The sequence below is a fragment of the Trachypithecus francoisi genome, unplaced genomic scaffold, assembly GCF_009764315.1.
Source record: "Trachypithecus francoisi isolate TF-2019V2 unplaced genomic scaffold, Tfra_2.0 Lachesis_group21, whole genome shotgun sequence".
NCBI lineage: Eukaryota > Metazoa > Chordata > Mammalia > Primates > Cercopithecidae > Trachypithecus > Trachypithecus francoisi.
Genome location: NW_022681467.1, coordinates 42,268,851 through 42,292,558, shown reverse-complemented (window position 1 = coordinate 42,292,558; position 23,708 = coordinate 42,268,851). Strand labels below are relative to the sequence as shown.

The window sequence follows — 23,708 nt, the reverse complement described above, 5'->3', positions numbered from 1 at the left end:
CCAAAAACAATATAAACTTGAACACAGTGGAATGAGATCTTTAAGTGCTGAAAGAAAAAAAATTGTCAGTCTTGACTTCTATATCCAGTGAAAGTAACTTCAAAAACAAAGGCAAAAATAAAGATACTTTCAGATAAACAGAAGCTGACAGAATTTCCTTTCAACAAACCAGCACTATAAAAAATGGTAAAATAAATGCTAGCACCTGAAAGAGAAATGATCCTGGATCTGGAGGAAGAAATGAAGAGATAGGGTAAGTATTTGGGAAAATACGAAATACTTTTTGAAGTACATTTATCTTTTATTTATATGATTTATACATGTCTTTTAAAGACTATTGATTGTTTAAAAAATTAAAACAATATATTGTGCAATTCAAACTGGTGTTCTGGTAAATGTTTAACAATTGGCTGTTGGAAAAAAAAGCCCTTATTTATGAATTTTATTAATTTCATGGTGTAAATAGTCTTGCTATGGGTGATTTCATACTACCATCATCTTCTACAGCTGGCTTACAAATTTTCTGAAAGAGTAACAGTCATTTTTCATAAGCTAGCATGAGTTATCTTCAGCACATACTTGGGTTTATAGAATACACAGATTTAAAAAGACAATAAAAGTACAAAGGAAGAGAAGAAGGTGGTAAATGGAATTTTTTACATTATTTCCATTATTGTAAGGCTTTCTTTCTTCTTTCTTTTTTCTTTTCTTTTCTTTTCTTTTTTAGGCAGTGTCTCACTCTGTTACCCAGGCTGGAGTGCAGTGCTATGATCTCAGCTCACTGCAACCTCTACCTCCCAGGCTCATGCTATCCTCCCACCCACCTCAGCCTCCCAAGCAGCTGCAACTACAGGTGCCTGCTACCACAGTCGGCTAAGTTTTGTATTTTTTGTAGAGATGGGGTTTTACCATGTTGGCCAGGCTGGTCTAGAACTCCTGGACTCAAGCGACACCCTCCTCAGCCTCCCAGATTGCTGGGATTACAAGCATGAGCAACTATACTTGACCACCATTATTGTATGGCTCTTATATTGTTCCTAAAATAATATATCATTATTTGAAGGTAGACTGTGATAAAGATGCATATCATAATCTCTAGAGAAACCACTAAAATAATAAAACAAAAAAACTAAAAAATTAATAGAGGAAATAAAATAAAATACACCAAAGTATAATCAATTGATACAAAAGAAAGAGGGAAGAGAGTAACAAAGAACAAATAAGATAAATAGAAAACAAATAGCAAAATGAGACACTTAAATCCAACCAGATAATTACATTACATGTAAATTGATTAGACACTCCAATTAAAGTATCAGAGAATGTTAGACTAGATAAAAAAGCAAAGTTCATCAATACACTGAATACGATAAACACATTGTACATATAGAAACAGGTTGACAGTTAAAAAAATGTGGAAAATATACATAATACAAACATTGAGCATAAGAAAGCTACTGTGGCTATTTAAATATCAGATAAAGTGGACTTCAAGACAGAGGGCATCTATGGTGATAAAGAGGAAGATTTTAGAATGATAGAAAGGTGAATCCACCAATAAGACATAACAATCTTAAGTGTGTACACATTTAACAACAGAGCTTCAAAATCTATGAAGTGAAAACTGACAGAACTAAAGTGAGAAATAGACATATCCACAATTAAATTGGAGATTTTAAGAATCTAAATTTGAAAAACACGATCAGCCAACTTGACCCAATGAATATTTTCTATCGTTAAATATACTCAATCACTTTTTAAAAAATTTTTTTATGAAAAAATTTAGAGACAGGATCTCACTGTGTTACCTAGGCTGGTGTCGAACTCCTGAGCTCAAGTGGTCCTCCTGCCTTGGCCTCCCAACGTACAGGGATTACAGGTGTGAGCCACCGCAGGTGGCCTCAATGCACTTCTGGCTTTATTGAAGTATAACTATATATAATAAAATTCACCCATTTTAAATGATCAGTTTGATGGAATTTAATAATTATGTACGACTGTATTACCACCACCACAGTCAACAGAATACATCTATCACCCTATACATTTCCTCATGCTGTTTCCAACTGATCCTTTTAACCCCCATTGTTTAGCAATCACTGATTTCTATAACTAAAGTTTGCCTCTTTTAACTCTTCATATAAATATAATTATGCAGAATGTAGTTTTTTTGTGTGTTCAGCTTCTTACATATAGCGTAATTTTTTTTGATATTTATCTATAGTGTTGCATGTATTGGTATTCCAAAGCAACTACTACCCAGCAGTAACAAGGACACCACCCTCCTTCAGTGTCAATGGAAGCCACAGGGGGAACAAAAACAAGGCACTCCTACTCCTCCAGCCAGGGAGGTATCAGGAGAGGGCTGATGGGAGCTAGAACTCCCAGCATTCCCCAGCAGTAATGAACCCCCCTGAGATGGTTTTGATGTTTGTCCTGTCCAAATCTCATGTTGAAATATAATCCCCTGGCCGGGCGCGGTGGCTCACGCCTGTAATCCCAGCACTTTGGGAGGCCGAGGCTGGTGGATCACGAGGTCAGGAGATCGAGACCACGGTGACACCCCGTCTCTACTAAAAATACAAAAAAAAACTAGCCGGGCGTGGTGGCGGGCACTTGTAGTCCCAGCTACTCGGGAGGCTGAGGCAGGAGAATGGCGTGAACCCGGGGGGCGGAGCTTGCAGTGAGCTGAGATCGCGCCACTGCATTCCAGCCTGGGCGACACAGCTAGACTGTCTTGAAGAAAAAAAAAGAAATATAATCCCCAGTGTTGGAGGTGGGGCCTGGTGGGAGGTGTTTGGGTCATGGGTTGGATCCCTCATGACTTGGTGCTGTCCTTGAGATGTGAGTGAGTTCTCAGGAAATCTGGTTGTTTAAAAGTATGTGGCACCGCTCCCCCACCCCCCACCTTGCCTACCTCCTTGCTCCTGCTCTGGCCATGTGACATGCCTGCTCCTGCTTCGCCTTCTGCCACGAGCAAATCTCCCCGAGGCCTTCCCAGAAGCCAAGCAGATGATAGCGCCATGCTTCTTGTACAGCCTTGCAGAACGATGAGCTAATTAAACCTCTTTTATGAATTACTCAGCCTCACATATTTCTTTATAGCAATACAAAAATGGCCTAACACCTCCCCCCACCTCAGATACTAATGGAGGATGAGGTGGGGAACTGGACTTCTACTTTCATCTGGTGGTAATGAGGTGACATCCCCATTTCCTTTGCAAGAGCACTGAAAGAAGTCAGTAAAAACAGAAGGTTTAAATAAGAGCCCAAATCTTGTAATACAATACCCAAAATGTCCAGGTCCCAAACGAAAGTCACTTGTATAAGTGGAAGGTCTTAAACTGCCTTTTTTTTTATTTTTTGAGACAGTGTCACACTCTGTCATCCAGGCTGGAATGCAGTAGTGCAATCTTGGCTCACTGTAACTTCTGCCTCCCGGGTTCAAATGATTTTCATGCCTCAGCCTCCTGAGTAGCTGGAATTACAAGCATGCCATCCCACCCAGCTACTTCCTGGAGGTAGAAGCTCAGTGTCCTCTGATGATGTCTCGGATCATGATAAAAGTTTTTTTTCAAACTTTTTCTCAAAAGTTTTTTTGTTGTTGTTGTTGTTGTTGTTGTTGTTGTTGTTTTTAGTAGAGATGAGGTTTTGCCATATTGACCAGGCTGGTCAAACTGACTTTTGATGCTTAATGTCAAGATGACAGTGATGGTGTCACATTGGAAACAAATGAAAAAAGTAGAAAACCTCAGCAAAGATCCAGAAGACTTAGCAAAGTAATAGAATATACAAAGAAGAATCAAATGAAAACTGTATAACTGAGAAATATTATACAACGGATGCGTTCAACAGCATATGGAGAGGGCAGAAGGATCAGTGAACTGGGATGTGGAACAATGCAAATTACCCGATGTGAACAACAGAGAGAGAATAGACTGAAAAGGTAAATAGAGCTGCAGGGATGGGGGAATTACAGCAAAATATCTAACATCTGTGTCACTGGGATGTGTCACCGGAATTATGGAAGGAGATGAAAAAGAGGGTGGGGCATACAATTATTCAAAAAAAAATGGCAGAAAACTTCCCAAATTTGGCTATATATATATGTGTGTGTGTGTGTGTGTGTGCGTGTATATATATGTATGTACAAATATATGTGTATATATGGCTGTATATGTGTGTATATATACACATATGTATATACACACACACACACACATATATATATAGCCAAATTTGGGAAGTTTTCAGCCATTATTTCTGTATATGTGTGTATACATATATATACATATGTGTATATATATACGTGTGTGTGTGTGTGTATATACGTGCGTGTGTGTGTATATATACACGTATATATATAAATCTACAGAACCAAGAAGCTGAGTGAACTCCAAATATTACTGGGATAAACCAAATAAATCCACACCAAGACATATCATGGCCAAACTTCTCAAAACAAAAGACAAAAAAAAAAAATCTTGAAAAAGATTTTTTCAAGAGAAAGAGAAATGAACCTTACCTATGGAGAAGAAATAATTCAAATGATATCAGAGTTTTCACCAGAGACTATGGAGGCCAGAAAGTATGTACATAACATTTCTCAAGTACTGAAAGAAAATAACAGAATTCTATATCCACTGAAATAAGAACCAAGGGGCAATCAAGACCTTCTCAGATGATGGAAAACTAAGAGAATTTGTTGCTGGCAGACCTAGTTTGAAAGAATGATGAAAGGAAGTTCTTGGCCAGGTGTGGTGGCTCATGCCTATAATCCCAACAATTTGGGAGGCGTAGGCTGCTTGATCACCTGAGTTCAGGAGTTTGAGACCGGCCTGGCCAACATGGTATAACCCCGTCTCTACTAAAAGTACAAAAAATTAGCCAGGCATGATGGTGGGTGCCTGTAATCCCAGCTACTCAGGAGGCTGAGGCAGGAGAATCACTTGAACCCAGGAGGCGGAGGTTGTAGTGAGCTGAGATGGCGCCATTGCATTCCAGTCTAGGCAACAAGAGCAAAACTCCACGTCAAAAAAAAAAAAAAAATTGTATCTGATAGTTGAAGCAAATGTTAAAACTTTGATGTGGTAGAACCATATATTTAGAAAATGTATGTAGAGAAAATATTGAAAGCAGTATTTTAAACTGGGTAAGGCAAAGGGGCATGAAGTAAGATTTCTATACTTCACTGGAATTGGTAAAATGGCAATACCAGTGGATTATAACTTATAAGTTATGTACATACAATGTAATACCTAGAACAATTACTAAAAAAACCCATGCAAATCACAAAAAAACAAAACGCTAAAAAAATGGACCAAGGCCCTGGATAGACATTTCTCTAAACAAGATATAGATGACCAGTAAACACATGGAAAGATGTTCAACATCAATAATCATTAGAGAAACGTACGACAAAATCAGAATGAGATACCACTTCACACCTATTAGGATGGCTATTATTTAAAAAATCACAGAAAATAAGTGTTGGTGAAGATGTGGTGAAACCGGAAGCCTTGCGCACTGTTTATGCGAATGTAAAAAACTGCAGCCTTTGTGAAAAACAGTATGGCCATTTCTCAATAATAATTTTTAAAAAGCACAGAATTACCTTATGATCCAGCAATTCCACTTCTGGGTATATACCCAAAAGAACTGAAAGCAGGGATTCAGACAGATACTCTTTGTACACCCATGTTTATAGCTGCATTACTCACAATAGCCAAAAGGTAGAAACAACCCAATGTCTATCAACAAATGAATGGATAAACACGATATGGTATATCCATACAATGGAACATTATTCAGCCTTAAAAAGGAATTATGACACATGCTACAACATGGATGAGCCTTAAGGACACAAAGCTAGTGACAAAAGGATAAATATTCCATGATACCACTTGTATGAGTTATCCAGATTAATCAAATTTAGAGACAGAAAGCAGAATGATGGTTTCCAGAGGCTGTGGGAGGAGAGAATGAAGTTATTTTGTAATGAATACAGTGTTTCAAAACTGTAAAACGATTTCTTTCTTTTTTTTTTTTTTTGAGACGGAGTCTGTCTCTATCACCCAGGCTGGAGTGCAGTGGCATTATCTTGGCTCACTGCAAGCTCCGCCTCCCGGATTCACGCCATTCTCCTGCCTCAGTCTCCCGAGTGGCTGGGACTACAGGCGCCCGCCACCACACCCGGCTAATTTTTTGTATTTTTGGTAGACGGGGTTTCACCATGTTAGCCAGGATGGTCTCCATCTCCTGACTTCGTGATCTGCCCGCCTCAGCCTCCCAAAGTGCTGGGATTACAGGCGTGAGCCACCGTGCCCGGCCTCAAAACTGTAAAACTTCTGACAAACTTGTCCAACCTGCCTTATTTTGTTGTTGTTGTTCTTTTTTTGTTTGTTTATTTGTTTTAGGCTTTTAGCAGCCTGAAGCCATGGTTTTTAGTTTCTGTCTCTAGTGTTGAGTGGAAAAGAGGGATGAGGAAGGGGCTTTACTGGCCCATCCAGAAACAGAAACTGAGAACCCATGACTGTATTCTCTCCTTTGGACATCTCTGTGAGAACAAAACAAGATAAACACATGAGAAACTCTTTGGGATCTAAGGCTATGCAGAGAGCTTAACCCGATGATCCAAAGGAACAATTTGATAAATTTACATCAAAATTAGAAATGTTTGCTTGGTGATATATAGTTAAGAGACTGAAAAGACAAGCTACAGATGGGGAGAAATATTTGCAAACAACATGACTGACAAAGGACTGACATCTAGAATTTGCAAAGAACCCTCAAAACTCAACAGTAAAAAACCAAATAATACAAGTAGAAAATGGGCAAATGACAGGGAAAGATAGTTCACCAAAGAGGATATAGAGATGGCAAATTCGCATGTGAAAAGATGTTAAACATCACTAACCATTAGGGAAATAGAAATTAAAACCACAACGAGCTATCACTACATCCCCGTCAGAATGGTTAAAATAAAATAAACTGACACCACCAAACGTTGGCAAAGATGTGGAGAAATTGGATGATTCATACATTGTTGATGGAAATGCAAAATAGTACAATCACTTTGGAAGACAGTTTGACAGTGTCCTAAAAAGCTAAGCATTGCAAATACTGGGCAACCCAGAAGTTGCACTCCTGTATGGTTACCTGAGAGTAAATAGAAGTGAATAGAAGTGACTCACCCACCTTAAAAAAAAAAAAAAAGGCCGGGCGCGGTGGCTCAAGCCTGTAATCCCAGCACTTTGGGAGGCCGAGACGGGTGGATCACGAGGTCAGGAGATCGAGACCATCCTGGCTAACACAGTGAAACCCCGTCTCTACTAAAAATACAAAAAAACTAGCCGGCGAGGTGGCGGGCGCCTGTAGTCCCAGCTTCTCGGGAGGCTGAGGCAGGAGAATGGCGCGAACCCGGGAGGCGGAGCTTGCAGTGAGCTGAGATCCGGCCACTGCACTCCAGTCCGGGCGACAGAGCGAGACTCCGCCTCAAAAAAAAAAAAAAAAAAAAAAAAAAAAAAAAAAAAAAAAGATAACTCAGCTGGGTATGGTGACTCATACCTGTGATCCCAGAACTCTGGGAGGCTGAGGTGGGTGGATTACGAGGCCAGGAGTTCAAGACCAGCCTGGTCAAAAATGGTGAAACCCTGTCTCTACTAAAAATACAAAAAAAAAAAAAAAAAAAAAATTAGCTGGACATGGTGGCACACGCCTGTAATCCCAGCTACTCAGGAGGCTGAGGCAGAAGAATTGCTTGAACCTGGGAGGCAGAGGTTGCAGGGAGCCGAGATCGCTCCACTGCACCCCAGCCTGGGTGACAGAGTGAGACTCCATCTCAAAAAAAAAAAAAAAAAAACTCATCAACAGCAGTAACTCCCGTTGAGCACATGCTCTGCCAGACACTGCACTCATCACATTACCTGTGTTATCTCATTTAAACTTCCTAACAACCTTCTTGTCTGGTGTAGACTATTTTTTAAAATGTAACTTTTATCTTAAGTTCAGGGGTACAGGCGCAGGTTTGTTGTATAGGTAAACTTGTGTCGTGGGGATTTGTTGTACTGATTATTTCATCATCCAGGTATTAAGCCTAGTGCCCATTAGTTATTTTTCCTGATCCTCTGTCTTCTCCCACCCTCCAGCCTCCGAAAGGCTTCAGTGTCAGTTGCTCCCCTCTATGTGTCCATGTGTTCTCATCATTTAGCTCCCCCTTATGAGTGAAAACATGAGGCATTTGGTTTTCTGTTCCTGTGTTAGTTTGCTAAGGATAATGGCCTCCAGCTCCATCCATGTTCCTGCAAAAAAACATGATGTCCTTCTTTTTGGTGGCTGCATAGTATTCCATGGTGTAGACTATTATCAACACTCCACTTTCAGGCTCAGAGGCTGTTGTTCAAGGCCACGCAGTTAGTAAGTGGCAGTGCCAGGATTTGAACCCAGGTAAAAGGAGTACGCACCTTAATCCTCGCCTTGTCATCCTCAGCCATCTCACAAGCGAGTAAACAGGCGAGGCGAGGATAAGCCAGCTGCCTCAGGCCACATTGCTGGGAAGCCGAGAGGCTGAGATCCAAGGCCACGCTGCCCTGCGGCTAGGGTCCCGGTTGCTAGTTCTCGTGCCTACCTTTCTCCAACATTCCCAGGCCTCTTTCACCCCGTCCCAGTGGCGCAGGCACCACCCTTTTCTTCCAGGAGGAGCAGGGAGAGGGCGGGTTCCCCAGCGAAGTCCCCTCCCCGACCCTCCCCCAGGCTTTAAGCCGGCGCAGGGGCCAGGCGGGGCAGTCCCGGGCCAGCCCGCTCCGCCCGGAGATCGCGCTGATGGCGGCGCTAGCGGCAGCGGCCAAGAAGGTGTGGAGCGCGCGGCGGCTGCTGGTGCTGCTGTTCACGCCGCTCGCGCTGCTGCCGGTGGTCTTCGCCCTCCCGCCCAAGGTAACGCCTCCTCCGCCTGTGCGCCCCGGGTCCGCCACGGGCGGGATCATCTCCCAAGCCTCCAAGTTGGGAGACCGCTGAGGTCCCAGTGTAGACAGGCTCCAGCAGACCCCCTCGACCTCCCTCCCTTGCACCTGCCGCGGACCGCTGTGAACGCTCCTAACGCCTCTTCCCTCTTCCCAGCTGCTCCTTAGAGCTTGAGTCCCACTCTGCCGTCTGGATCTCACTTCCTTGGAAATAATTTCATTTCGTTTCAGAGACAGGTTCTCGCCTGTCACCCAGGCTGGAGTGCGGTGGTGTGATCATAGCTCACTGCAGCCTCCAACTTCTGGACTCAAGCGATCCTCCTTCCGCAGCCTCCCTAGTGGCTAGAACTACAGGTGCATGCCCAGCTAATTTTTTTTTTTTTTTAAATAGAGATAGGGTCTCGCTATGTTGTCCAGGCTGGTCTCGATCTCCTGGAATCAAGACATTCTCCCACCTTGGTCTCCCATATGCTGGGATTACAGGCGTGAGCCACTGTGCCTAACAGAATTCTTTCTTTCCTGAGGTCTAATTCTGTGCTTGGTGCTGTGTTGCACATTTCACTTGACAGTCACAGTGAACACTTACTGTGTGCCACGCTGTTTGACCTGGGGCAAGTCACTTAACCTCTCTGAACTTCAGTTTACTCATGTGTAAAAATGGGAGAAATGGTAATGCCCACCAATAGGGCAATATATGTAAATCTCTTGTAACTAAACCTGGTACAGAATAAATGTCTAATAAGCAGTGGCTGGTCTTTTTCTGCACCAGGTCCTTACATGATGAGGACGGTAAGATTCATGAGTGCTTACTAGGGTTGAGGATTTGCCTTTTGCTTATAACTTTATTTAATTATTTCAATGCCTCTCAGAGGGGAAAGATTATTTGACCCATTTTCCAGAGGAAAAACCAAGGCTCAGAGAGAGAAAGTGACTTGCTCAGAGTCACACAGCAACTGACTGTGTCGGTATTCAGTCCCCGGCTTGTTGGAATCCAGAACCCTAGCTGTTTTCAGTCTCCCTAAGGAAGTAACACCTATAAGATCAAAGACCGCCGGTGGAGGTCAGGAGTCATAACTGAAGTCAACACTAATAGGGGCTGGAAGGAGATGGTACCACAGGTCCCTTTTGGGTCCTTCACCTGTGCCCACCCCAGCCAGGGCGTCATGAGGGGGCACTGGGCTTGTAACATAAGGCTTCTATCTCCAGGAAGTTGCTTCACCATCTCTCAGTGAGATATTAAATGTTCACAAAAATAAAAGTAAAGAGGAGGTGTAATTTAGGGTGCATTACCCAGCACCGATCAGCTGAGACCAGGGAGGTTCTCCTGGAAGAAGGAGCTCTCCGTGGGCACATGCAGTAAGAAGATGACACCAGGTGGTTCCAAGGAGACCCAGGGCTAACACATAGCAAGTTCAATAGTGTGGAATTATCTAAGCTATTAGACTTTCTCGACATGGAAGAGAAAAACACAATAAATGATGGAATAAAGGTGAGGTCACCTTTTCAAAACCCAGCCCACCCCAGGCCACTTTCTGACCTGTGGATCTTAACATCCTGAACCAATCTCTTTTCCTCTTTGGGTTTTGCTTCCCCGTAAACTGGAGCAATTATACCGCTAGCTTCTGGGATTGATGTGAGAGGTTGAGTAAGGCTTTGTGAAACATCTTTGGTGTAAGTGTAGGTGGCTGAGCCTTGACTGGTTGCTGTCTGCAAGGCCCTAGGCAGAGCCCTCTGGCAAGAAGAGACAAAACACGGGGTCTCTGTTCTCAGCAGGGGTCATGATAGCTTCCCTCTGCTCTGTTCTCTAGCAAGAGCATGAGCCCAGGAGCAGATCCAAGGGTTATGGGGCCTGGAGCATAGACTTGAGGGGGTATCTTTAAGAAAATGAATACGGATTTACAAATACAAGATTCAGCACAAGGCTTGGGAGAGGCTCTGAAGCTTGAGCTTCACAAAGTATCCTCTTCCTGTCTGAACCCCAACATGCACAATTGAATGGAAGGCAGGGAGAGATAACAGGGAGAGCCCCTGGGATGTAACCCCCCATGATGGTGCTAAGCCTGATGAGGAAAGTGTTTTATTGAATGCTTAGCTCTTACAATGTGCTAGGGGCCATGCTAGGAGCTTGTCAGGCTTGTCCCATGTAAGGCCCACAACAACCAGAGAGGTAGCTGTTATTTGCATCCCTATTTGACAGGTGAAGAAACGGAAGTTCAGCAGGGTTAGGTGACTTGCCTAAGGGCACATAGGTGCTACAAAACCAGCATGTTGAGTCTGTACTTGGTGTGTGTGTGTGTGTGTGTGTGTGGGTGGGTGAGATAGGGTCTTGCTCTGTCACCCAAGCTGGAGTGCAGTGGCACAGTCTCGGCTCACTGCAATCTCCCACCTCCCAGGCTTAAGCCATCCTCCTGTCTCAGCCTCCTAGAAGGCTGGGACTACCAGCTCCTGCTACCACACCTGGCTCATTTTTATATTTTTAGTAGAGATGGGGTTTCACTGTGTCACCCAGGCTGGTCTCAAACTCCTAGACTCAAGCGATCCACCAGCCTCGGCCTCCTAAAGCGCTGGGATTACAGGCATGAGTCTGTACTTCTTTCTAACTGCTGTGCCTTACATGCTCTTCTTAGTGATAATTCAATACAAACCACTCCTTTGTTCCCTACAGTTCCCTTGTGGGGACCCTTTATATGGCTCTAGATGTCACTGCCTCTTTAAGTGGTTGATGAACCAGGGCCTCCTCCCAGGAGGCAGGTCTGGCTCTTTGGAGGACCTTAGCCTCCCTCAAAATCTCTATGGGCATTGCCTGAAGCCCCCCTCCCATATAACAATATTTATATGACTATCATTATTAGATTCTCTGACATTAAGAACAGACGTGTTTCTCAATCTAATATACAATGTGAATAAAAAGTATCCTTAGAAAACACCACTGTCTTTATTGATCTGGGACATCTATTTAACCCATTTCCCATTTAGAAAAAAAAAAAAATGTGCAGCTCACTGCCAGTGCAGTATTCTCGGGGCAAACCGGGAAATGGGTTAAAGCAAGCACAGTAGGTTTGCTATGCACATGGAGCTTCAAGACAGTTCTGGTCATCTTAACCAGTCATTCCCTGTGAGAGCCTCCCCAGACAGAGGCTGGTGGACTAACTTCAAAACACGCTTGCTGGGCATTTCAAGACAGGCATCCTCAGCGTCCACTCCAACATCAGATTGCCACTTCTTAGCCTCTTCCACATGGATATTCTGGCGCCACGAATGCAGATTGTATTGTACACAGGGGTTACTAACACATTGCAAAATTGCAGATATCAGATGAGGAAAGAAGTTGGAGGTGCTTGGTCATTTGTCACTTCCCAGGCAGTGTGGAGTAGGAGACAGCCCCTCTGTGGGGCCTGGGTTTCCAGCTTGATGACGTCTCCTATCCACTGCTGCTTTGCTGTTCTAGGAGTCTGTGTAGTCCAGAGGGTTGGTCCTCATGCACCTGCCCTGGTGACTGGTGAGCTTGTCTTCGGGAAGGCTGGAGTCAATCTGCAGAGCAGCGCTGAAAGGGAACAATTCTTACATTATGTCCTCTGGCTCAGAAATGCTGTCAGCAGGGGTGAAAAGGAGTGGGATGAGCTCTGGAATGCATGGCTGCCACTTCCAGCAACACTGGGGATCCTAGCTCTTGCTATGAAGAGTGCTGGGGGCTCAGGAAGTGGGGATGCTACCCCAGGGACTACATCAACGTTTTCCAAGAATGGCCATCCTGGGAGTTGGAGGTTTGGGGAGCGATCTTAGCTAGTGGACACAGATGGGACTGTTATTAATAAAACAGGCTTGCAAATAAGCTCCAGCCCCACATGTTTGCAGAAAAGCCTTGCCCTCTTTCTTGCCTTATGCCCCCTGAGAGCAAATTAAATGATACTGACCACCTGTCCAAGAGGAGTTCTTAACACTGGGGACTCACAGGTGGTTCTAAAGATGCTCTGAGAAGGAAGAGTTTAGGGATGTTCTTGGCAAGGCTGCTACACAGTGTTGTACAGGTTGTGCACTGCACAAGGTGCTTGAGGAGGCAAGTGAGGCTGAACCAACCTGCATTCCACATGCCAAGCTGTGCATCCTGGTGCAAAGCTTGGTTCCACCTGAGGAAGGGCCTTTTATTCTAATTTGCACAAAGGTGTCACGTTGGCCAACAACAGACTTGCTGGAGTAGGGATCTTTTGGGGGGATGGTAGTACACCTGTAAGGCCAGAGGCCCGGTTTCTTGCGTTTGCCTAATTTGTGGGCAGGTAGATGACCAGGAAGATGGTCCTTTCATTCCCAGTTTTAAGGCTTTGGAATCAGAACTGCATTCGCATTCCACATACTTGCTGGGCAAGTCATTTTGTATTTCTGGCCTTAGTTTCTTCATTTATAACAGAGCCATAATGTTATATTCCTTCTCAGTTATTTTCTGGCCTCAATCAGTTAATACATTGTGCCTGTACTATAAATTCTTAGTTTTTTATGTAATGCTGAAAATATGTTTCAGTTCTCCCATTTTGCAGATGATGAAATTGAGGCTCAGATAAGTTAAATGATGGAGGGAACATGGACGTTAGAGTTGAGAAGACCTGGATTTGTGTCATGGCTCTGAAACCATTTGTGTCATGGGCTGGAGACCTTGATTTTCTGAGCCTGAGTCTGATTTGCGAAGTGGGGAGGACTCACACCCTCTCATTCTGTTACGAGAATTGGGGGAAGATACAGGAGGTGTCCAGAGCAGTGCCCAGCATATAGTGGGAGTTTATAATTAGAGCAATAGCCACACATTTTTCTCACATTTACCAAATGCTGTTTTACTTGCGTCTCAAATTTCAACTCACTTACTCTTCACATCAGATGTAGGAGGTTCAAACAATAATTATCCCCATTTTTAGAGATGAGGAAAGTGAGGCACAGAAAGGTTAAATTCCCAAGGTCACACAGCTACTAAACACTACTTCGGTCACTCCTCCTCCTTCTCTCTTGGTCCTGGATTTTGGAAGTGAGGGTGGCCAGGGTTCAGAGAGGCCCTTGAGTTTTCCCCAGTAGAGGTTTTCCAGAAAAAAACTGTAAGTCCAGCTCTGCGGATTGAGCACCTTCTCTGGCCAGACACTGCCTGCTGCTTTTAACTTCTGTCATCTCATTTGAGCCTCAGGGAGCTCAGACAGGGAGTTTTCCCACATGCACCCCAGAATGGAGTGAGTCTGGTTTGGTTTTCATCATCCAAATACCACTCACATCATTTTTGCCAGAGTCCCTCACCACTCAATATTATTTACTTAATTACATTCCTGTTATTTATTCTTTTTACATTAATGTCTTACTGCCCTCACCTTAAAAAAAAAAAACTTAAATGCAATGACTTTAAAAGATTTTATGCGGGCCGGGTGCGGTAGCTCAAGCCTGTAATCCCAGCACTTTGGGAGGCTGAGACGGGCGGATCACGAGGTCAGGAGATCAAGACCATCCTGGCTAACTTGGTGAAACCCCATCTCTACTAAAAAATACAAAAAACTAGCCGGGCGAGGTGGTGGGCGCCTATAGTCCCAGCTACTGGGGAGGCTGAGGCAGGAGAATGGCGTGAACCCAAAAGGCGGAGCTTGCAGTGAGCTGAGATCCAGCCACTGCACTCCAGTTTGGGCAACAGAGCCAGACTCCGTCTCGAAAAAAAAAAGATTTTATGTGGGTATCAGATATGGAAAACCAGGATCATCATGGATGATTAGGAGAGGAAAACTAAGAATAAATAGGTAAATATTTAATGCTGATTAATACTGGGTACATACTGCCTGGTTGAAGCTGTGGGCCTGCGACCTGCCCTCTCTTTGTTGCAAAGGGAGGGATATCATCAAGTGAGGCATTAAAGACAAACTAGTACCAAACTGAGACTTTGCTTTAGAAATAATGAGAGGGATTAGAAGGGAGGTAACCTCACTGTTCCACCCAAAGTCTTCTGGAGTTGGCTTTTTATGTTTCAAGAAATATTGGACCCATAGCCTGGAAACGTGCCTTGTCTGGGGATGCTGAATTTGACTCACAGCCCCAGCTCCTCAGTTTCCTCATCTGTACACAGATGGCCTTCTTGCCACCATGAAGCTTGGTGAGCTGTTAAGTAAAGGAAGTCTGTGGCACGTGGCCAGCTGAACAGTGACCCACCAAAGATGTCGGTGTCCGAATCCCCTGAACCAGTGAATGTTACTTTCTATGGAAAAAGGGGGCTTTGCAGATGTGATTAGGTAAAGGATCTTGAAACAGGGAGATGATCGTGCAGTATCCAGGTGGACCTGATGTAATCCACAAGGGGCTTTCTGAGAGGCAGGCAGGAGAATTTGAAGTCAGAAGGTAATAGCATGATGGAAGCAGAGGGAGAAAAAGCAATGTGATGTGGGGCTGTGAGCTAAGGAATGCAGGTGGTCTCCAGAAGCTGGAACAGGCAAGGAATGGATTCTCTCTCCTGGCGCTTCCAGGAGGAACCAGCCTGGCCGACACCTTGACTTTAGCCTAGTGAAAATGATTTCAGAATTCTGGCCTCCAAAACTCTGAAAGAATACATTTGTGTTTCTTAAGCCATTCCATTTGGGGTCATTTGTTAGAGCAGCAAGAAAAGATGAATACATGGCAAAACCACCCCACCAGACTGGTTCTCCTAGGAGCGGTTGGGAAGTTTAGCCCCTTGTCTGCCTCTCAATTTTGATACATCTATTGCCCATAATTCCCAGATGTGTCCCATCATGTGGGCCCCGTGTTCCTGGGGTGCAAACCCTGGTGTTCAGGAGAGAGCCTGGCTTCGTCAAAAAGGTTCCAGGCTTTTGGTTCATTTGGATACGAATTCATCCCTGGCCTCTGCCCTGATGAGCTGTGTGATGCAGGAAGAGTGTCTTCACCTCTCTGAACCCAGTTTCCCAGCTGAAAGATGGAAATGTCCACAGTCTTTTCCTCACAGGATTTTACAATGAATAAATAAGTTCATAGATGCAAAACGTGTCTCAGAGGACATTTAATTTTATTTTATTTTTTGGCAATTTAACCTTTATACATGCTTTTCTGGGTGGGATCTTTGAAACTGATTTGGAAAAAAAAAAGGAGATGCTGGTAGCATTTGGTGCGAAGGACTGTGTTGAAATTGTCAGTCCCGTGCCTCAGTTTTCTCATCTGGAGATTGGGTCTGATCATTTTTCAACCTCATAGTGTTGTGGGGAGGAAATGGGTTCATATGTTTGAGGCACTTAGTAGAGTGCTGACTTGTAGCTAGCACTCAGTAACTGTCAGCTATTATTGTTACAGTTGCCATCGTAACATTTCAGAGCTGGTGAGCATTCTAGTTTAACCCCCACAGAAAGGAAACTGAGGCCCAGAAAAGGAAGTTAATTTTCCAAAGGCTTCAGTGAGGGGCAGGGCAGGGATGAGCACTTCCATCCCCTTCTCCAGGGAGTACCTTGTCTCAGGCATCGGTCATCAATGTTTTTATTTTAATTGATTAATTAATTATTGTTGAGACAGGGTCTTTCTCTGTCGCCCAGGCTGGCGTGCAGTGGCGTGATCCCGGCTCACTGCAGCTTCTGCCTCCTGGGCTCAAGTGATCCTCTCACATCAGCCTCCCAAGTGGCTGGGGCTACACGCATACATCACTACGCCTGGCTCATTTTTGTATTTTTTGTAGAGATGGAGTGATGCCATTCAACTGGTCTCAAACTCCTGGGCTCAAGCTATCTGCCCCCTCAGCCTCCTAAAATTCTGGGATTAGAGGCACGAGCAACCGTATCTGGCCTCATCAGTGTTTTATGCTAAAGACATTTCATTTCATCTCTGATGGCTAACTTCTAGATGACAAGTGAGAGGGGTCAGAGGTCAAGCTCACTTATTTCTATTCAGAGCATAGCTAGCTCTCAAAAAGGTTAAGGACAGCTCATGTTTACTCTGTGTTTATTAGGAGCTCTGGTCCCCATTTCCTTGCTGATCCCATCTTCCAACCCCACTCCACCTCTCATGCCCTCTGCTCCCACCACTCTGGCTTTCTTACTGCTCCTTAATCCAGGGACAGGGACAGGCTGCGACTCACCATAAAGCTCTGGGGTCAGGCTGGCTAGCTGGGAAGGCTTCTTGTCTCTGACTGGCTTTGCACTTGGACTGGACGTGGTGAGATGAAGAGAGGAAAGAAAGGTGCTCCTGGATAATGGGAAGAGCAAGAGGCCAGGAGCAGGAAGAGTCCTGAGGGCAAGGAGTTCATCTTCCCAACTCTTTAGATGCAGACTTCCAGTGCACAGCGACCCAGGAGGGCAGAAACTGGCAAAAGCAACCATAGACTGAGAACCTACTAAGCGCCAGGTGTTGTGCTGAGTACTTCACATACATTGCAGCCAATGCTTAGAACATCCAGACAAGGGAGGCCTATGAGGAGGCAACCAAGGGTCAGCACAGTGCAGTGTTGTACCCCAAGGTCCCCAGCTGGCGAGTAGAATTTAAAATGACACGCACGCTCACAGCTGTGGCCCCAGGGCCCTGTGCCATCCAGCTGCTGCCCACCTGTCCCCTTGTGTCTGTTTTAATGGTAATGAAATTTGTTTTAATCAGGTATGATAAACACACAGACACAGGAATCAGCATCATTAAAGTTTTTCTACTCACACGGCCCTAGAAGCAGGAGGCATACCAGGCCACACAGGGCCACAGAGGGAAGCAGCAGCGTCCGTCGGGAGGCAGGGGAATAAGAGGAAACGTGGGCATGAGCCTTTACTGTGAGGCCATATGTTCGGGCAAGGCAGGGTGGGCAGGTTTAGGATTGGCTAGTTAGTTTGAATCATTTCGGTGGCTCTGGGGCATAGGGGCTTCCCCTAGTTGTCTTGTACCTGGCTCTGGGGTGATTACGGCAGGTGGATTCATGTGAGAGCCCTCAAAAAGAGGTGGTAGGGAGTATGGGGTCTGGACTGGTTGTTTCGCGTATGAAGGAACGCTTGTAGGCTAGTAGTTCGTTATTTCTAGCAATGTGCTAGCCCTGGGAAGGGGCAGTCCCTCCGGGGTCTCAGAGCCTCAAATATAGAAATTAGGAAACATGATTTTACAGCTTCCCATGCCCTTCTTTTTTCTCACTGTGTCCCAGCCTCAGGGGCCTTCTTTTAGTTCTTCAAAGCTGCCAGGCTCGCTCCTGCCTCAGGCCCTTTGCACTTGCTTCCCTGGACCGCTCTTGCCCCAGATCTTCCACAGCTGGGTGCTTCTGGTCATTTAGGTCTCGGCTGCAATGATACCTCCTCCTAGGAGTCCTCCTTGATTCCTGCTTCTCAAGCACACCTGCCCTCTTCATCCCACAAATTGCTCTTTAAAACAGCTTGCTGTTTTGTTTCCTTCATGGCATTCATCCTGGTCTGAAACGATCATTTCTTTGTCTAGCGACTTCCTCTCCCCCTTGACTGTGAGTGACCTCAGAGCAGGTTTATGTCTATGGTGTGCTCTACAGCAGCCCTGTACCCTGATTAGTGCCTGACATATAGTAGGTGCTCAGTAAAAAAGTATTCATTCCATGAATTTGGGTTTGAACACAGGTTCTGAAATCAGAACCTGTACAGGGTCTAAAACCCCAGACTGCCTCCCAGTTTGCGTAACATTCGAGCAGGAATCAGGGTTTCCAGCCCTTTCTTTTTTTTTTTTTTTTTGAGACGGAGTCTCACTCTGCCGCCCAGGCTGGAGTGCAGTGGCCGGATCTCAGCTCACTGCAAGCTCCGCCTCCCGGGTTCACGCCATTCTCCTGCCTCAGCCTCCCACGTAGCTGGGACTACAGGCGCCCGCCACATCGCCCGGCTAGTTTTTTGTATTTTTTAGTAGAGACGGGGTTTCACCGTGTTAGCCAGGATGGACTCGATCTCCTGACCTCGTGATCCGCCCATCTCGGCCTCCCAAAGTGCTGGGATTACAGGCTTGAGCCACCGCGCCCGGCCCCAGCCCTTTCTATTTTGAGCTGGGAAGACTGAGGCCCAGAAGGGGACTAGAGAGACTTTGCTAACCTCTCCAAGCCTAGTGGACCAAGATCCCTCATCTGTGTGCCTCCATGCTCTCCCTACATGGTTTGACCCATTGCCCCATCCCTCAAGTGGGCACATAGACCCGCTGATCCCACAACAATTCCTCTGAGGTCCAGCCAACTTTCCACTTTCCCGGAGCTCCTGCCAGTTGTGTAAACAGGCTGGCGTGACTTCCAGTGATGCAGCAGAGAGCAAGATCGTGTTTCCTGACCCAACTCAACAGGACAGTGCCCTCTGGACTGATGAGCAGAATTCTCTGACACCGCCAGACCTTGAAGACATGAAGTCAGCACCCTAGCTAGGGGCAGACCTGGCCACGGCCTAGAACAAGTCAGACACGTGTGTCCAAACTGCTGTCTTCAGCTGAGATGCACCGGAGACTTTGGAAGAGCCACATGAGGTCACACCACTTCCTGGCAAGTCATTTCCCTCCCCTGAGCCTCAATTTCTTCATCTGCAAAGTGGGCATAATGATACTCACCTGCTGGGAAGACTCAAAGGTGCTGACACATAGTAGGTGCTTAATAAAGGATTGCTGCTGTTGCTATTATCTGCAGAGAGTCCAGGCTCTCTGCTGTGTCTGCTTGTCCTTGGAACTCATATGATGAGGGACAGCCATGGGAAGGTGCCTGTGGTGCTGGTGGAGCACCCATAGGCAGAACACAACAGTCAGCCCCAGCTAGAAAAAGACATTGGAGCAGAGCCGGGGAGGCCAGGAAGCCCCTACCTTGCCAATCAGCCTGGTGAAGTCCCTTCCCTACCCTTTTAGCTCTACTCTCCTGCGGGACCTTACCAGCCCTCTTCGCAGACAGAGGACTTTGATTTCCACTGTACTCAGCTCCCCTACAGGAAAGTGCCGATACCTGGGAGGTTGTAGGATGTGACCTCAGCTTTGTTGATGTCCTGGGCCACATCACATGCCTTATTCTTGCACTCTTCTCTGTCCCCCGAGGAGACTTCAAAAGAGCCACAGCCAGCACCTCTCTAGCATCTACTAAGTGCCAGGCATGGTTCTAAGCATTCATGATATGCTGGTGAGCTTTTTTATGTTCATTGTGGCTCTGTGGGCTGTTATTGTTATTATCCACATTTGCAGATGAAGAAACTGAGGATCCAGGTGGAGCTGGGATGATGGTAAACATAAGAGAAACTGGGGGAATTTGGGCAAGTAACAGAAACTGAGTTCCATCACTTGCCCGAATTCCCACAGCTGGGAGGTGGCTGAGGTAAGATTCAGACCTCACCATTCTGGCTCCAGGGTCTATGTTCTCAGCCACGCAGTATGACCCAGGGGTGATGGACCCATTTTACAGATGAGGAGGTTGAGGCTCAGAGAGATGAAGCCATTTGCCCAGCGTCTCATAGCCATTGACAGAGTAGTCAGGTTGGCGCTTGAGCCTAGGTCTGCCTTGTTGAAAACCCACACTCCTTTGTAGTTCAGTGGAGGCCAGCAGGGAAGGGAGCAGTTGTGCTGGAAGGGGAAGGTGGGACATCAAGACAGGCTTCCCAGAGGATGGTGACGTCATCCAGACACTGGAGTGAAAGTTTGGAAGTCTCAGGGGCTTTCTGAAGATTGGAGTTTATGGAGACAAGAACTAACACAAGTGATCAGGCAGTGGTGGGTAGGAGCTTGGGTTCGGTTGCTTGGTTCCAACCCTGGCTTTGTTTTTTTTGAGACACAGTCTCGCTCTGTTGCCCAGGCTGGAGTGCAGTTCACTGCAACCTCTGCCTCCCGGGTTCAAGCAATTCTCCTGCCTCAGCCTCCCAAGTAGGTGGGATTACAGGCACCCACCACCACGCCAGGCTAATTTTTGTATTTTTAGTAGAGACGGGGTTTCACCATGTTGGCCAGGCTGGTCTCGTACTCTTGACCTCAGGTGATCCGTCCCCCACTTGACATCCCAAAGTGCTAGGATTACAGGCGTGAGCCACCACCCCTGGCCCCAGTCCTGGCTTTTTAACCAACTGTGTGACCTTGGACCAGTTACTTAACCTCTTTGTGCCTCAGTTTCTTCATCTGTAAAATGGGTATAATAATAATAGATGATGCTTGTAAAGAGCTAAAAAAAAAAGTTGGCTAGCTTCAGGGACAAAGCACCTACTGTGTCTCAGTCCTTAGAGGATATGCTTTAAATCAGTGAGTCTTTCAGCTAATTTGCTCCCAGGAGACATGTGGCAATGTCTGGAGGCAATTTTGATTCTCACAGTGGGAGTAGGGTGCTACTGGCAGCTGATGGGTAGAGGCCAGGGATGCTGCTAAACACCCTTCCATGCACAGGACAGCCGCCCACAGAGAATCCTCAGACCCCAAATGTCAGCAGTGCCACGGCTGAGAACCCCTGCCCCAAATGCATTCATTCCTTTGATCTGTCTGACATGCGGAGGCAGGCATGGTCCAGAGTTCCATTTTGCTGATGAGGAAACTGAGGCCTAAAGAGGGGCATGCTAGCCTATGAGCACACAGCCTGGAAGCAGAGGGCCTGGCAGGAAGGAGAGGATTTGGAAATGGAGGGCGTTCTAGGCAGGAGAAAGGCACTCCTGCCCTCAGGGCCTCTCAGAGGCCAGCTCCAGGCTTCACTGGACAGAGCTGACGGCTCCTCTGTCCGCAGCAGTCAGGACAGCCGCCTTTCCCTTGCTAGGGAAATAACAAAAGAGGCCCTTGTTTGCCGCCACCCACAGCCCCGCTTCTGCCCTGCGTTTTACCATGCCTCCCGCACCTTTCTCTCTTGACAAGCTGAAAGCGCTGGCTCTAGGGGCTTAGGGGTGAGGAGCAGAGCAAAGGAACATTCTTCCAGCTCCTCTTATTAACCAATCCCTGCCCCAGCCTGCAGCCCCACTCAGACTTCTCCGGAAAGGGCTGGAACCAGTCAGCAAAACTTCTCATGGTGCCTGAGTTGGGCATTTTACACTGCAGAGTGCCCCACCGCAAGTGTGGGCAGCTCACTGGGCAGCCAATCCTGCTCTGCCAGTGTCTGGGATCAGAATCATGGGACGTCCAAGCCTGGGGAGCCCTGCCAAGGCCCGGCTCTCACCTTTCATTGGGGTTGATAGGGGAGACTGAGGCCTGTTCCGAGGACATTCTCACCCCCACTAAACCACACATCAACTGCTTCGTGCTTTCAACTTTTTTCTTGCTGTGGAACCTGTACTTCTCCAGACCTTGGCTTCCCCTTCCTGGAGAAGGAGCCTGCCTCACCTGGGGTGGTATGTCCCCAGAATCACCTCCTGGGGGTGGAGGAGGAGGGACAGCACCATGAGCGCATGAACCCTAGCACCAGCCTTCCTGGACTCCAGCTTTGCTCTCCCACTTCCTGTCTGTGTGACCTTGGGCAAGTTACTTAGCCTCTCTGTGCCTCAGTCTCCTCTTCTGTAAAATGAGAATACTGATCGGGCCTACCTCATAGGAATGTTGTGATGATGGGTTCATATGCCAGAGTACTTAGGGGTGTACCTGGCCCAGAACAGGTGCTGGGTCAGTGTTTGCTATCGTTAGTAGTAGTGGTAGTGGTGTTACTTGCCTTACAAATGAGCTCTTGGCTCTGGGGTCTGGAAGGGCATTATAGGGGATGAGGTTTGTTCTTGAATCCTCTTGACATCCTCCTTTTACTCACTGTGTGGGTTACTGGGTTCTCTGAGCCTCCATTTCCTCCCCTATAAAATGGAATAAAGCTCATCTCCTAGGGGCTGTGGGATTAACTGAGATAATGCTTATTCAGAGAAAAATCTCAGTGAGGGTTCCCTTGTCATTCTTATTCTTGGCCAAAATCCCAAATTCCCAGATGCCTGAGAAGTGAGGGACTGTGAGCGTGGAGGCGCATTGTCAAAAGGGGCTTGGAAACAGGCCGGGCCTTTCCAGCAGGGATGGCTTCCCCCAGGACCAGCTTCCCCTTCACTCACTGGTTTCCCAACTGCGCCCCCTCCCAGGATGCCTGGGGCAGGACCAGCTGGACCCAGGTGGAGCTGGGATGATGGTAAACATAAGAGAATTGAAAATGTCAGGCCGGGCGCAGTGGCTCATGCCTGTAATCCTAGCACTTTGGGAGGCCGAGGCGGGCCGATCACGAGGTCAGGAGATCGAGACCATCCTGGCCAACATGGTGAAACCGCATCTCTACTAAAAATACAAAAATTAGCCAGGCATGGTGGTGGGCACCTGTAATCCCAGATACTCAGGAGGCTGAGGCAGGAGAATCACTTGAACCCGGGAGGCAGAGGTTGCAGTGAGCCGAGATTGCGCTACTGCACTCCGGCCTGGGTGACAGAGTCTGTCTCAAAAAAATAAAGATAAAAAAATTGTCAAGGGTGGAGCAGAGCCCAGGGCCCAGGACAAGTGGGAGCACAGAATGTGGGCTCGGATGATCCAGGACAGAGCCGAGTTTGGCCAATAACTTCCCTGCAAGTGAAAGCCAGGCACTTCCCTTGCCAGCCTAGGTTTTCTCATCTGTCCCATGGTCCCACCAGCCTCATGGGGCTGTGATGAGGAGCCAGGGAAACCAGGCACTCTGTCAACCAAAAAAGTGACCTCCAAATAGTGAGAGATTAATAGGGACCTTGTCCATCTTCTCCACCAATGCACCCCAGTACCTGTTGCACAACAGGTGCTTAATCCCTGTATCCTGAATGATTATGGAATCAAAAGGGATATTTCCTCAGTGTTCCCTGTGTGCCAGGTGCTACCCACAAGTGACTAATAACAATCAGTCAAAAAATTTCAACTGGGCACCTGCTA

At 46.4% G+C, this 23,708-nt stretch overlaps 1 protein-coding gene and 1 long non-coding RNA gene across 2 annotated transcripts in view; one reads left to right on the top strand and one right to left on the bottom strand.

Moving 5' to 3' along the window:
• Nucleotides 1-1,841: 1,841 nt before the first annotated feature.
• On the bottom strand, nucleotides 1,842-8,708 carry LOC117068873. The gene is made up of 3 exons (XR_004431265.1): nucleotides 8,627-8,708; nucleotides 2,918-3,039; nucleotides 1,842-1,932 (listed from the first exon to the last, which is right to left on the bottom strand). It is a non-coding gene; the product is annotated as an uncharacterized LOC117068873 (long non-coding RNA).
• Nucleotides 8,709-8,785: 77 nt separating this feature from the next.
• SLC13A3 (solute carrier family 13 member 3) overlaps nucleotides 8,786-23,708 on the top strand; it is a 92,865-nt gene continuing 77,942 nt past the window's right edge. Inside the window, exon 1 of the mRNA XM_033186630.1 lies at nucleotides 8,786-8,931. Within this exon, the coding sequence (XP_033042521.1) occupies nucleotides 8,821-8,931 (111 nt within the window). The 5' untranslated portion in view covers nucleotides 8,786-8,820. The remainder of the gene's footprint in view (nucleotides 8,932-23,708) is intronic.